General features: G+C 43.6%; 1 protein-coding gene across 4 annotated transcripts in view; it reads left to right on the top strand.

Annotated features, from left to right (window-relative positions):
- The window catches only part of TXNRD1 (thioredoxin reductase 1), a 115,626-nt gene that overhangs the window by 50,686 nt on the left and 50,716 nt on the right, over positions 1 to 14,224 (top strand). The window contains exon 1 of one of the 4 annotated variants that reach the window (XM_075551061.1): positions 12,840 to 12,990. The exons of 2 other annotated variants lie outside the window; for them this stretch is intronic. Coding sequence is in view for 1 of the 2 variants with exons in the window: in XM_075551060.1 (XP_075407175.1) it covers positions 13,214 to 13,216 (3 nt within the window). In the remaining variant the exon portion in view is untranslated. Of the gene's footprint in view, positions 1 to 12,839; positions 12,991 to 13,112; positions 13,217 to 14,224 lie in introns of those variants that run through there. One more of the 4 variants, XM_075551060.1, reaches the window with a different exon arrangement.

The following is a 14,224-nucleotide window of genomic DNA, read 5'->3' as shown; positions in this document are numbered from 1 at the left end:
AGTTGTCAACACCGAGCAGATGTTTTTCAAGCTTTGCGGTTCGAGTAGTGAAAAGTTCAAGTTTGGCATTGTTCGACACCGACATATTAGATAATTGCATACGCGTATTTACTTTTGCTGCAAAGATAGCCATGAGAGGGGTGGGTTGCACAGAATGCAAAGCTCTGAACACTCATTTTTGTTAGGTGCTGTCGAGTCGATTCTGACCCATAATGACCTATGTACAGCAAAAGGAAACACGGCCTGTCCTGAGCCGTCTTCACAGTCGTCCCTTTGCTTGAGCTCACTGTCGCCGCCACGGTGCAATCCACCTTGTCCAGGGGCTTCCTCTTTTTCGCTGCCCGCCCATTTTCCCAAGCACGAGATCCTTCTCCAGGGACACGTCTCTCCTGACATGTATGTAACTCGAAGTCTCGCCATCCTTGCCTTTAAGGAGCATTCTGGCTGTACTTCTTCCAAGACAGATCTGTTTGTCCTTTTGGCACAATTCAAACGCATCGAGTCTTCTTTGGTCTTTCTTATTCAGTGTCCAACTTCGCATGCATTCGAGGCCACTGGAAATACTTGGATCAGGTCACTTTGTTTAGTCCTCAAAGCAACATCCTTGCTCTTCAGTACTCTAACGAAGTCTTGTGCAGCAGATTGACCCAATGCAACAAGTCTTTTATCTCTTGAAGGCTGTTTCTGTGAGCATTGAGTGTGGATTCAAGCCAGACAAAATTCTCGGTAACTTCAACCTTTTCCCCATTGATCATGATGTTGCATATTGGTCCAGTTGCGAGGATTTTGGTCTTCTTTACATTGAGCCATAGCTGCGATCCTTGTTCTTCAACAGCAAGTGCTTCAAGTCCTCCTCACTGTCAGCAAGCCAAGGTTGTGTCATCTGCACATCACAGGTTGTTAATAAACTTTCCTCCAATCCCGATGCCACCCTCTTCTTCATCTAATCCAGCTTCTCTGATGATTTTCTCAGCATACAGATTGAATAAATATTGTGAGAATAAAACCCTGACACACACTTTTCCTGATTTTAAGCCATGCAGTATTCCCTGTTCCATTCGCACAACTGCTTCTTGATCCACGTACAAGTTCCGAATGAGCACAATGAAGTGTTCTGGAATTCCCATTCTTTTCAAGGTTATCTAGAGTTTGTTATGATCCACACAGTCAAATACCTTGGCATGGTCAATAAAACACCAGTAAACATCTTTCTGGTATTTTCAGTTTTCAGCTAAGATCCATCAGATATCAGTAGTGATATCCCAAGCCCTCTTCTGAATCTAGCCGGAATATCTGGCAACTCCTTGTCAATGTACTGCTGTAACTGTTGTGGGATGATTGTAAGTAAAAATTTACTTCCATGTGATATCAATGATATTCTATAATTTGAGCATTCTGTTGGGTCACTTTTTGGAAATGGGTACAAATATGGATTTCTGCCTGTCGCTTGGCCAAGTAGCTATTTTCTAAATTTCCTGGCATAAATGAGTGTTTCTAGTGCTTCATCAGCTTGTTGAAACGTTCCAGTTGATATTCCATCCATTCCTGGACCCTTATTTTTGACTGATGCCTTCAGTGCAGCTTGAACTCCTTTCAGCACGAGTAGTTCTTGACCATAGGCTACCTCTCTCTGGAAATGGTGGAATGTCAGCTAGTTCTTTTTGGTACAGTGACTCTCTGAATTCTCTCCTTCTTCTTTGGGTGTTTATTGCATCATTCAGTATGTTTCTCATAGAATCTTTCAATGTTGCAACTTGAAGCTTTAATTTTTTCACGAGTCCTTTCAGTTTAAGATATGCTGAGTGTTTTCTTCCTTTTTGATTTTCTAACTAGGTCTTTGGACATTTTGTGATAATATTTTACTTTGTCTTTTTGAGTTGCCCTTTTAAAATTTCTATTAAGCTCTTTGACTTCATCATTTCTTCCATTTGATTTAGCTACTCTATGATTAAGAGCAAATTTCAGGGTCTCTTCTGACATCCACTTTGATCTTTTCTTTCTTTCCTGTCTTCTTTTTTTGGGGGGTCTCGTGTTTATTGATATTAGTGAATTAAGACACTTCATTCAAGTATTTACCATCATGCATTTAAATAAGAAATTTAATATCACATTTGATCTGACTCAAAACATAGTATAAGAACAATGTTACTGTTAAATCCTAAGTAATTTTTCTTGTTATATACCAACCCTCTTATTCTCAATCTGCAGATTCTACAAAAACTTCATTACTTCCTACCTTCTTCAAATTTTTTTTCATCTTAATATGATTTTTAAGTAATGAATCTTTTATTGGGGGCTCTTACATATACTCTAACAACCCATACATGCATTGTATCAGCGGACACGTACAAATGTTTCAATCAACAATTCCAAAACAGTCTTTCTTTGTGTTTTTTTAATGACCTTTTGCTTCCTGCAGGATGTTATTAATGTCCTTCCACAGCTCATGAGGCCTGTCCTTAGTGTTCAATGAATCAAAGGTGTACTCGAGATGTCCTCGAAATGCAGTGAGACAGACTCAAGCTCCTATTTGGCTCCCATGAACTTATTTTAATTTCCCCAGTTTCAACCACAGCTTAATAGTAGCAATTGATGGTCTGTTCTCCAGTCAGTTCCAGATCTGGTTTCCACTGCTGATATTGTGCTTCTCCATTGTCTCTTCCCACAACGACGGTCAACTTAATTTCATCTGAAACTTCTTAATTTCAACTTCTTCATCTGAAGAAGACCACATATAGACACCTTGTTGGAAAAGGTATTTGCTATAAAGAAGTCATTGGTCTTGCAAAATTCAATCATGGAATCTCCGGCTTCCTTTCTATCACCAGACCATATTTTACAATTAAGAATACTTCTTAGATAGAACTGAACTCCTTGAGAAAAGAATGAGTCACTGGGACTGGTGTGTCAGGACCATAGAAGTAGGAGATACCAAAGTATACTGGCATAACGTAGTTCTCAAAGACAATGCTCTGCATTCTACCTGGGTGAGTAGTGACTGGAGTCTTATGAGCTCCTGAATAGCCATTTATGGTGCAACTGAGGAGTCCTGGTGATGCAATGATTATGAATAGGGTTACTAACTGCAAGGTGGGCAGTTTGAAATCACCTGCTGGTCCTTGGGGAATAGATAAGATGTTCTACTCTTGTAAAGACTTACAGTCACTGAAACCCACAGGGACATTTCTACCCTGTCCTGCATGGTTGTTGTGAGTGAGAATGAACTCCATGGCAGTGAGTTTGGGTTTGTGGAAGGTGCAGTCTTTGTCTCTCCCCATCTGGAGGAAATAAGTGATGAAAATCAAAGAACATATGACAACAGTCCAACGGACTGCACAAATACCAGAATTCCCAACCCTGAGACCAAAAGACCTAGAGGATTCCTGGCACCCCTACCAACTCTGAAAAGGATAACATTAGAACAGTGGTCCTCAACCTTCCTAATGCCTTGACCCTTTCATACAGTTCCTCATGTGGTGGTGACCCCAACCATAAAACTATTTTTGTTGCTACTTCATCACTGTCATTTTGCTACTGTGATGAATTGGGTGACCCCTGTGAAAGGGTTGTTCAACCCCCAAAGGGGTTGCACCTACAGGTTGAGAACCGCTGTATTAGAAGGTCCTGGATAGAACTGGAAAAGATGTGGAACAATTCTTGAAATCATAAAAGAGGTTAGGTATACAGGTTGGAAGGAGACAAATGGAACCCACCATACTATGGTACTTAGTTACCCCACAGATCTAGAACGGAATTCACCCCTGTGTAGAATAATCAACCAGTGGGAAACATTTATTTAAGGACAAAGTTCAGAAAGGTTAGAACCGAGGGAGGAATGGAAGCAGGAAACAGGGAGAAAGCATGATAACTGCTGGTGCAAAGAGGGGATGGCAGTGGATGAGTTGAAACAAAATGTGAACGAACTGTTGAATGTGAAACCGATGCTCAGCTCAGTAACCCTTCACCTAATATGCACAAAAGTGTTTTTTTTAAATAGGGCTAAGTGTCCGTCTCATCTCTGCTACTTATTATATAGGTGACCAAGATAATTTTCTTCTTTATACCTTTATTTTCTCATCTATAAAATGGGAAAATAACAATACCTAGCTTATTTAATTATGGTGAGGATCAAATTAACCTTATAAAAATCTGGACTTTTTTTTTGCCCATTACAGTCAGCGCTGAAAAATTCTTAAGTATTCTTATTTCCCATTGGCTACTGCCATCATCATTGCTCAAGAGTAGGTTCAAGTATCACTTCCTTTGTAAAGGTCTCTCCAATCCCTCTGCACCAATATTGGTTTTGTTTTTACTGGAGTTCTGGTAGCACAGTATGTTATGAATTGGGCTGCAAACCACAAGAGGCGCAGTTGGAAGCCCCTGGCCGCTCCATGGGAGAGGAGGCTCTTCACTCTCACAAAGAGTTACAGTCTCAGAAACCCACCAAGCAATGACTATGAGTTGGAAGGCAGTGAGTGAGTGGACCTATTACAATTATGGACCCCACTGTTTGAGCCCTTTGTCTGTTCCAGGCACACTCTTGGGCACATTGCAGGGTGCATTCAGGCCACCCAAATTGTTCTCCTTTATTATTTCAGCTACCCTCTGGGATAGATGTGTATTTGTTTGAACAGATTGATCTTTCACAGAAGGCTAAGGACCTCCTGACAGTCACCATGTAAAGACTAGTGTCCCTACAAATTAGCTAGCCATAGCCCCATTTTCCCTTCATTTAGAAAAAATGGAAACAACTTTAAAATGGGTCAAAGGGAGATCAAAAGATATTACATTTTAACCTAACTACATCTGCCAAAATATATTTTACAATGCTTTCTGTCTGATGACAAGGCCTAGTTACGTCCCTTGACTATGGCTGGAGGGGATTAATCTATGTATGGATTCTGCAAATGGATTTTGGGCCACCATTGTCATCCATAGCCTTCTGTAACCAGGGTGTTCATGATTTAAATGCTGATACTATACTCTCCTCCAGACTTGGATTTTATTATTTACAATCCTAGGGTCACACGGGCTGGTATGCTTCTTACATGTGGATTTAGTTGATGAGTCACTTAGATGGCTTGTCTTAAAAGACAAGCATTTAAGACACTATTCTTTCTGACACCACCTATGTAATTTCTTCCCCACACTTTGCTATAGCACCCATATCTTTAGTGATCTCTTCATGAGGGTGAGCATCAAGTAGGGCCATGTCTCAAGAACTAGTTGTTCTTAGATTGGGGCTAGAATCAAGGGCCAGCCCCAAATCCATCCATACATTTATGGTTTATATGTGCCTATGATTCAATTTAGAGACATCATCATCATTTTACATTGTAGAACATTATCATTCATCCCCCTAGGGCATAGATAATTTTATTGATAGTGCCGTTACTGTAGCCAATGGTATAGAAGTTTTAAAAGTATTGAGCAAAGGAAAGTAAGCATAGGCCTGGTACTAACTGCAGTACAAGAAGTGTTGGCTTGTACAGATTAAACCCTATGTGATTGGACGCTATTTACAGAAAACAATGGGGGTTGGTGATCGGGCGACACTTATAATAACATTCACTCACAAAGGCAGAATTGTGCCTTTCAGATTAATACATGCCATAATAAAGCAAACTCGCTCTCACTGCCACTGAATCAAGGCTGACTCATAGCAACTCTATAGGACAGAGACTATAATTCTTTTTTTTTTTTGAGACTATAATTCTTTATGACAGTAGAAAGCCCCCGTCTTCTTCTTAGGGAATGGTTGGTGGTTTTGAACTACTGACCTTGTAGATCACAGCCCAAGGAGAAAACATTATGCTAACAGCACTCCATTAATAAAACAAGGAGGGCATTAAAATAGGAAATATATGGTAGTCCCCAAGTCACCAACCATTGCAAGAGATCTGAACCAAAGTCCAATGACCACCAGTTCTGTAACCTTGGGATAGCCGTTGTATTAGTCTGGGTACTTTAGAGAAACAAATCCATAGAAACTCATGTATAAGAGAGAGTTTTATATATCAATTAAGTGCGCATCAAGAAAACATCCTAACCAAGTACTGCCCAAACCCACAAGTCCAACATTAACCCAAATGTCTGACACCAATCCACAAAGTCCTCCTCCTTCTCACAAAATACATTCAGTGATGCTGATTGCAGGAGGAAAGCTGAGTCAGTAAATGTGTAAGCATCCCAGCCTTGCAAGGGTCTCCACACAGCTGCTCCAGCACCCAGGGCTACATCGAGGTAGGTCCATGCGGCTTCTCCTTGGGAATGTCTTGCAGAAAATCATCCTTGCAAGCTGAAGCAGGGACCTGGTAAGGCAGCTGCACCCTGGTGCGACCATCAAAAAGCAAGAGACCTGAGAACTAGAAAGGCGAGGCTCACTGAGCCATTTATCCCTCCGCCCTTCAATTAACCCCACTTGTGTTTATCGGCCAGGTTGGCACAATAAACTAACTCAGCAGTCTTTTATTCTTCTCACCCTAGGAAGTTTGGCCTTAAGTACAAGGTCTACAGGTGAGTTTGAGGTGAAGCCTAGTGCCCTTAGTAGAGTTTCCACATTGACTCCTTCTGCTGTGGCCCATGAAGGATGTTGTGCAACCCACAGGTTCAGAGTCTGTTCTTTCCAGACTGTTCAATTCAGCAGATTGCAGCCCAGCGAGTAGCTCCTCTAGAGAGGGAGGCCAACATTAATCTCATATCCATAAGTCAAAGTAGACTTGCAGTTGTAGTAAGCTCTAAGAAGGAAGGATTCATCATGCAAGGCTGTGAATTACTTGGTCTCACTCTTCCAGCTATTGTCTGTGTCGGTCCCACTAGTGACTGGGTGGGATTATGCAAATGTGAGCTGTTTGTGCCTCACTAAGGAGATTGGATGGGGAACCCTAGTGGCCTAGTGGTTATATGTTGAGCTGCTAACCACAAGGTCAGCAGTGAAACTACCTGCAGCCCAATGTGACAAAAAAAAAGAGGCTGTCTACTCCCATAAAGAGTTATATACTTAGAAACCCACAGGAGCAGGTCTATACTGTCCCGTAGGGTCTCTGTAATTCAGGATTGACTTCATGGCAGTGAGTTTTTCAGGGGATTGAATAGTTTGCTAATAAATAATGTGCATGGCACCCTTGTGGGGTTGAAACCATGAAAATCAGGTATATGGAACCCTATGGATGGATTGGTCAGTTTTGCCAGCCCACTAGGCTTCAAATGGGCAGATTTTTAATTGGGGACCTGTCCTAGGAATCTTAGGGTTTTCTTCATAGGCAAGTTGTCCTTGTCTAGTTTACCCACCAATAGATGTGAAATTACTTTCTCAGACACAGACTTGACTTTCAGTGCCTCTAAGCATGAATTTCACAGAGCATGATTGTAGGAGAGTCTGTTCGTGCAGGGTGACCGTCGGACAATACTCGGGCAGGAACTGCTTGGCCCCTTCCCGCTCCCCCCAGCAAAACTGGCTCTGGCTGAGGTGAGGCCTCTGAAAACAGCTGGGCTTCAGAGGCACAGACACTAGAGCGACAAGCAGGAGAGGAGCAGCAGGAAAGAGGCGGAGTCTCAACAAGAGGGATTGACGTTGCTGTGACGATGGCCATGAGCGTAACTGTGAGGCTGGCGCAGGACGGGGCAGTGCTCGGTGCTGTTGTAGATTGCGTCACTGTGGGTGGGACTCCACCCCATGACCCCTCACAGCGACAAACAACCAGCAGTATGGTCACATTGGGATTGCAGATTAAATGTACACGCCCTGCCCTAAACGCAAACGACTAGTCTGCTTTTCTTTTGGAGTTTGTTCCTTAGATCTAAAGCTGTTTTTAAAAGATTATTTAGGGGCAAATGGTTCACTCAAGGGTTATCCCAACTTCTAAGAAAAAGGCAGAATTAGAACAGAAATATTAACAATATCAGGCTGTTTGAAAATTACACATAAGACTGAGAACAATAAGTATCATGAGATATTAGTCTATATCTAAATAGCATCAGGAGCAACTACGTCCTATAAGAATTTCTGTAACCCATAGTTGAAATCTTACTAACTTCTCTAATCATTATCTTAATGAATTTGTCGTATTTGCTAATAGAAGTGTTTGATTTGAGAGTCATGATATTTTAAACTCACAGGTTAAAGAATCTGAGAGAAATGAGAAAATAATTACTTATATACAGAGGATGCTTTTCATATGCCTACAATAGTCCCACATATAGAACTTATAGAAACATTTAATCTATTTAGAGGCTAATTTGTATTTATGCAAGAAATTTTTTTAATTAGCTGTAATTCATGATCTGGTCACCTCTAAGTTCCAGAAATCATTATTTAGACTGGTGAGTTCTGATTCAGTTTATTATTTTTATCTTTTTTTTTTTTGCTTTTTTATTAATAAACGACTTTATTGGGGGCTCTTACAGCTCTAATAACAACCCATACATCAATTGTATCAAGCGTATTTGTACATATGTTGCCATCATCATTTTCTAAACATTTACTTTCTATTTCAGCCCTTTGTTTCAGCTCTTCCTATTCCCTCCCTTTCCACCGTTGTGACCCCTTGATAAATTATAATTATTATTTTCATATCTTACACCAAGTGCTGTCTCCCTTTGCCCATGATTCTGTTGTTCATCCCCCTTGCGGCAGTGGGGGGCGTAGTTATATGTTGATCATTACGATCCATTCCCTCTTCCCCCCACCTTTCCCTACCCTTCTGGTGTCGGTATTCCCATTATTGTTCCTGAGGGGTTTATCTGTCTTGGATTCTGTGTGTTGAGAGCTCTTATGTGTAGCCGTGTACATGTTCTGGTCTAGCTGGATTTGTAAGGAAGAACTGGGGTCATGATAGAGGGGGGAGGAAGCATAAAGAACTAGAGGAATGCTGTGTGTTTCCTCAGTGCTGTACTGCATCCTGGGTGACTTGTCCTTCCTTGTGACCCTTCTGTGAGGGGATGTCCTATTGTCTATAGATGGGCTTTGGGTCTCTGCTCCAACCCCCCTCATTCTCACCAATATGTTTTTATTGTTGTTGTTTTGGGTCTTCTGATGCCTGATACTTGATCCTGTCAACACCTCATGATCACACAGGCTGGTGTGTTTCTTCCATATAATCTTGTTGCTTCTCTGCTAGATGGCCTCTTGTTTAACTTCAAGCCTTTAACACCCCAAACGCTATATCTTTTGATAGTCGAGCACCATGAGCTTTGTTCCCCACACTTTGCTATGGCACCCATCTCTTCAGTGATCTATTCGTGAGGGTAAGCATCAGGCAGGGCCATGTCATCAGAACTAATTGTTTATAGATTTGGACTAGAATTAAGTACAAGCCCCAAATCCATATTTCCTTTAGTTTTTTTGAAACACCTGTAATACCTAATTCAAGTCACTTGCAAAGGTCTAGATTTTAAGGTTGATCTACACATACAAAAACTTGTCAAAATGAACCATTTCGTTTATTTTTCAGAACATTAAAACCATTAATTCTCAAGCAGACACATACTATAAAATTAGAACTGAGTTCAAGCCAAAGAATGGAAGGGAACAAAATGAGCAATTCATTTCCATTCTGCCTTGAATCCTGATTGTGGAGAGTTATAAAAGCTAAATAATTTCATCTCTTTTCTCTGACTTCTGAAAAACAATTCAGCCATAAAATAGTATGAAAATTTAGAGAACCACGGAGGAGCCATTTCCCCCCTGAATCAAGATTCTACAAAGACCAAGAGTTGTTACACTAAAAACACCAGCTTTTTCTTGGTCATAAGTTTATAAGCATAGAATGATCACCAAACAATATGCCCTAGCAAGCTTTTCTCTGGGACAGACAGCTCATCACAAGCAATCAAACTCACAGATTACAGATTAGAGACCTCCCAGGCACAGCTAAAGACAGTTTTGAGCTTGTCATAGCAACTAAATTTATAAATCACAGATGAGAGACTTCTCAGACACAGCTACAGATTTTTGGAGCCAGTTAGGAGCCCTGGTGGCTTAGTGGTTATACGTTGGGCTGCAATCTGCAAGGTCTGAAGTTCAAAACCACCACCGGTTCTGAGGCAGGAAGATGGTTTTCTACTCCTGTAAACCATTATGTCCATAATTTAAAAGTTTAGTATTAAGGTAGCAGATGAACGTTGGGCCTCCACTCAAGTGCTCCCTCAACGCAGTAATACTTTGTTCTATTAAACTGAAATTCCATGATACTCACCTTCCCAACACAACCGCTGAAGACAAAGCGGGTGAATAAGCAAATGTGAAGAAAGTTGATGGTGCCCGGCTACCAAAAGATAGAGCATCTGGGGTCTTAAAGGCTTGAAGGTAAACTAGCTCAGAAGCAACAAAGCCCACATGGAAGAAGCACACCAGCCAGTGTGATCACGAGGTGTTGAAGGGATCAGGTATCAGACATCAAAGAACAAAAAAATCAAATCATTGTGAATGAGGGGGAGTTCAGATTGGGGGCCCAAGATCCATCTGTAGGCAACTGGAAATCCCCTTACAGAAGGGTCGAAGGGAGGAGATGAGCCAGTCAGGGTGCAGTATAGCAATGATGAAACATACAACTTTCCTCTAGTTCCTAAATGCTTCCTCCTCCCCATCCCACCCCCAGCCCACTATCATGATCCCAACTCTACCTTATAAATCTGGCTAGACTAGAGGATGTACACTGGTACAGATAGGAACTGGAAACACAGGGAATCCAGGGCAGATGATCCCTTCAGGACCAGTGCTGAGCGTTACAATACCAGGAAGGTGGAGCGGAGGGTGGGGTAGAAAGGGGGAACTGATGACAAGGATCTACATATAACCTCCTCCCTGGGGGATGGACAACAGAAAGTGGGTGAAGGGAAACCTCAGACAGTGTAAGATATGACAAAATAATAATAATTTACAAATTATCAAGGGTTCATGAGAGAGGGGAGCTATCTGGGAGGGAGGCGGAAAATGAGGAGCTAATACCAAGGGCTCAAGCAGAAAGCAAATGTTTTGCGAATGATGATGGCAACAAATGTACAAATGTGTGTTGGACACAATGGATGTATTTATGGATTGTGATAAGAGTTGTACAAGCCCCAATACAATGTTAAAAAAAAAAAAAGAGAGCGTCTGGGGTCTTAAAGGCTTGAAGGTAAACAGGTGGCCATCTAGCTCAGAAGCAACAAAGCCCACATGGAAGAAGCACACCACCCTGTGTGAGCATGAGGTGTCAAAGGGATCAGGTGACTTTAGTTTTGGTTTGGTGCCTTTTGGGGCTGCCCAGCCCTCTCTCAAGAGTCAATTAATTAGCATAACCCTCAGGTGTGGTCTGAAGGCGTCATCAGACACACTTACTCACTGGGAAATTTCCCAGGTTTTATGAGTTCACTCTCAGCAACCTAGGACCAGGATCAAAATCAGCGAGCAAAGTTAATGTAAACCCCACAGGGTCCTAGCACACTTCAGAAGGTTTAAATGGAGCCAAGTTGGGTGTCCTAAAGATGGTTTCAGCTCCGTGTGTGTGTGTGTGTGTGTGTGTGTGTGAGAGAGAGAGAGAGAGAGAGAGAGAGAGAGAGAGAGAGAGAGAGAGAGAGAGAGAGAGAGAGAGAGGGAGAGAGAGAGAGAGAGAGGCCCATTTACTATAGGAGGACCAGTTTATTGCAGTCATCACTTGCTCACAGATCTATTCATCGTAAAGTCTTTTCTCCTATTTCTTGAGAATGAGGTATGAGTCATAACAGAGAGAGAATAAGAGGAGCCGTCTAAAATGGTTAATTCCATCGTGGCACACAGCCAGGCATACAAGTTAGTGAACCCTGCCTTCTAGACCTGCCTTCTTGTGCTCACGTATTTTTGCTTAAATCTCGTTGTAACATCTATGTGCTAGACCCATCTTTTGTTCCAAGGACCCCAGAATCCCGCGAAGCACTCAAATAAATTAGCCATCTAGGTCAAGTTCAGCAGTGAACTTGTGCATGCTCCTGAAGAGAAACCACTAACCCCACCTCCAGTTTTAGTGTTGGTAAGGGCTCTCATCCACCGCGGTGGTTCAGAGAAGGTGTGGCTTCTCGCTGCTTTAGGGACACAACCACCCTTTCCCCTGCGTGTGCTTGAGTACTCGTCCCAAGAAGCAGTTAAGACATTTATTCAAATATCCGTAGCCACCTGCTAATGCAAGTGCTGAGTAAGAAGTCATGGGAGGGTGGCTCACTAGGCAGCTGCAGATAGCTTGGGGGCGCTGGAGTGCAAGCTAGTCTCAGGTTTTGTTAGGCAAACCAGGCAAAACGCAAGTGAGAGGAACAGGAAGTACCTACCCCAAGGGGAATTTATGTGTTGGTGAGAATTTGTCTCTTCTCTGGATTAGTCAGAAGGGGCTAGACTTTTCTTTCAAAAGCCCGACAACTTCCTTTAGGGAATTGACAAACTGACTAATCCCTTACGCTAATTTAATGGGTCCCGAATTTTACTCTTCACGAGAATAATCACTTGGAGATCTTAAAACAACTCCATGCCAGGGCCACACCCCAGACAACTACGTCAGCCTGTCTGGGGGTGGGGAGCGAGGCTTCAGTATTTTAATTTTCACAGGTTCCCGCGTGATTATAATGGCTCCAGCAGCAAAATTGCGGAGCCACTACCTTAGGGCCGAGTCCAGTTTTGTTCAGTGCAACATGCATACACATTTATGTTGGTTCTGGATGGACGCGTTTTTTAAATTGTTTGCGCCCTTTTCCTGTGTTGGGGCAGCTGTGAGCAGGAAGAGGATGTGGTGTCACCCGATTAGGAGATCGCATTTCGTGAAGCCGATTCTCGCGGCTCGCCAGCGCGGCACGAGGAGAGGATTTTTGCTTTGTCATTCTGACCTTGGCCGAGGGCCCGACCGCTCCGTGCGGGGCGGGGCTTCTGGGCGCCTCTGGAGACCAGCCACCCTGTGAGCGCAGTCAGCCTCGCTCCGGCGCCAGCGTCGCAGCCAGAGGGGACCCTGCTCCGGAGCCCGGGCCCGACCGCAGACGGCTCGCCTCCGGGTAAGCTCCGTGGTCACGGCAAACGGGCTGCGCGCCACGCTCGGGGGAGGGGAGGGAGCCCGCGGGGGACAGTGTGCGTGCCGGGTGCTCCCGGGTGCCCTGGGCATCCCGGCCGGGGCAGGCTGTTTGAACACGAGTCTGAGAAGGGGGATGAGGCTCTTCTCTACGGCAGGCGAGCTGCTTGGCAGCTGAGACTCACCTCGGTCCCTGAACGCTTCACCGGATGGTACGTGACCCTGGCACCTCGGGTTCCTCCGCCTTGCCCTTCTTTGCAGAATGTCTAAGAAAATGGGGTTTTATAGCATTACTCAGGACCCGCCTCTTGAAATGTCGATGATACAGGTGAACCGATGGACAGGTAGGGGCCGGGCAGCCCCGGGAAAATGTCAATGTGTAAGAGAATCTTTCCGCGGATTGTGTGCATCTGCTTCTCCGCGGAAAGGTTGGGAGGTTCGCAAAGCCCATGTATGTAATCGCCAGGTTTTACAAGTGGGGAAAGCGAGGCTCAGGAAGGTCAGGAGGCTGGTCCCGTTTACCTGAGCCCCCGCCCTGGCCTGCGACATGGTTTTGCTGCTCCGCACAGGTTTCCGAGTCCTGGGCATGCCGCACAAGCTTTTCTGGGCCTTAGTTACCCTCTCTGTGAAATGGGCCCGCAGCCGATCCGGCCTGCGCGACAAGACTGAATGCTAATATACAAAGCGTTCTGGAAGTGTTTGCAGCTATTGCTAACTGTATACACCTCTACGTTTGAGTGTTGATTTTGGGCTCGTGAATGGGTCCGAGGTCAGTGTCTCTGTAAGTCTACTTTTTAATTCTTTTTTTTCCTGTTCTTTCTTTTGTTTTATTTTTTAGTATTATTTTTAATCATTTTATTGGGGGCTCGTACAGTTATCACAATCCATCCATCCATCCATTGTGCCGAGCACATATGTACATTTGTTGCCATCATCATCCTCAAAACATTTGCCTTCTACTTGAGCCTTTAATATCTGCTGCTCATTTTCCCTCCCTCCCCACTCCCCCCCTTCTACTTTTTAATTCTATCGCAGCTTCATTCACCACCTGGATTCACCCTTTGCAAAACCGGATCCTTGGTTCCGAGTCTCCAGTGGAATTTTGATTTGCGGCTTCAAAGCCCTTCGACCAAAGCAGGGTTCTTGTCATAGTGCCCCGTGGTTTCAAATTGCAAGACCCCATTGGAGGCTAGATTTTGGCATGCGCTGTGCAGGCCGGG

The sequence above is a fragment of the Tenrec ecaudatus genome, chromosome 6, assembly GCF_050624435.1.
Source record: "Tenrec ecaudatus isolate mTenEca1 chromosome 6, mTenEca1.hap1, whole genome shotgun sequence".
Lineage (NCBI taxonomy): Eukaryota > Metazoa > Chordata > Mammalia > Afrosoricida > Tenrecidae > Tenrec > Tenrec ecaudatus.
The sequence above is the reverse complement of the archived record's forward strand: the minus strand, read 5'-3'. Positions and strand labels throughout refer to the sequence as shown.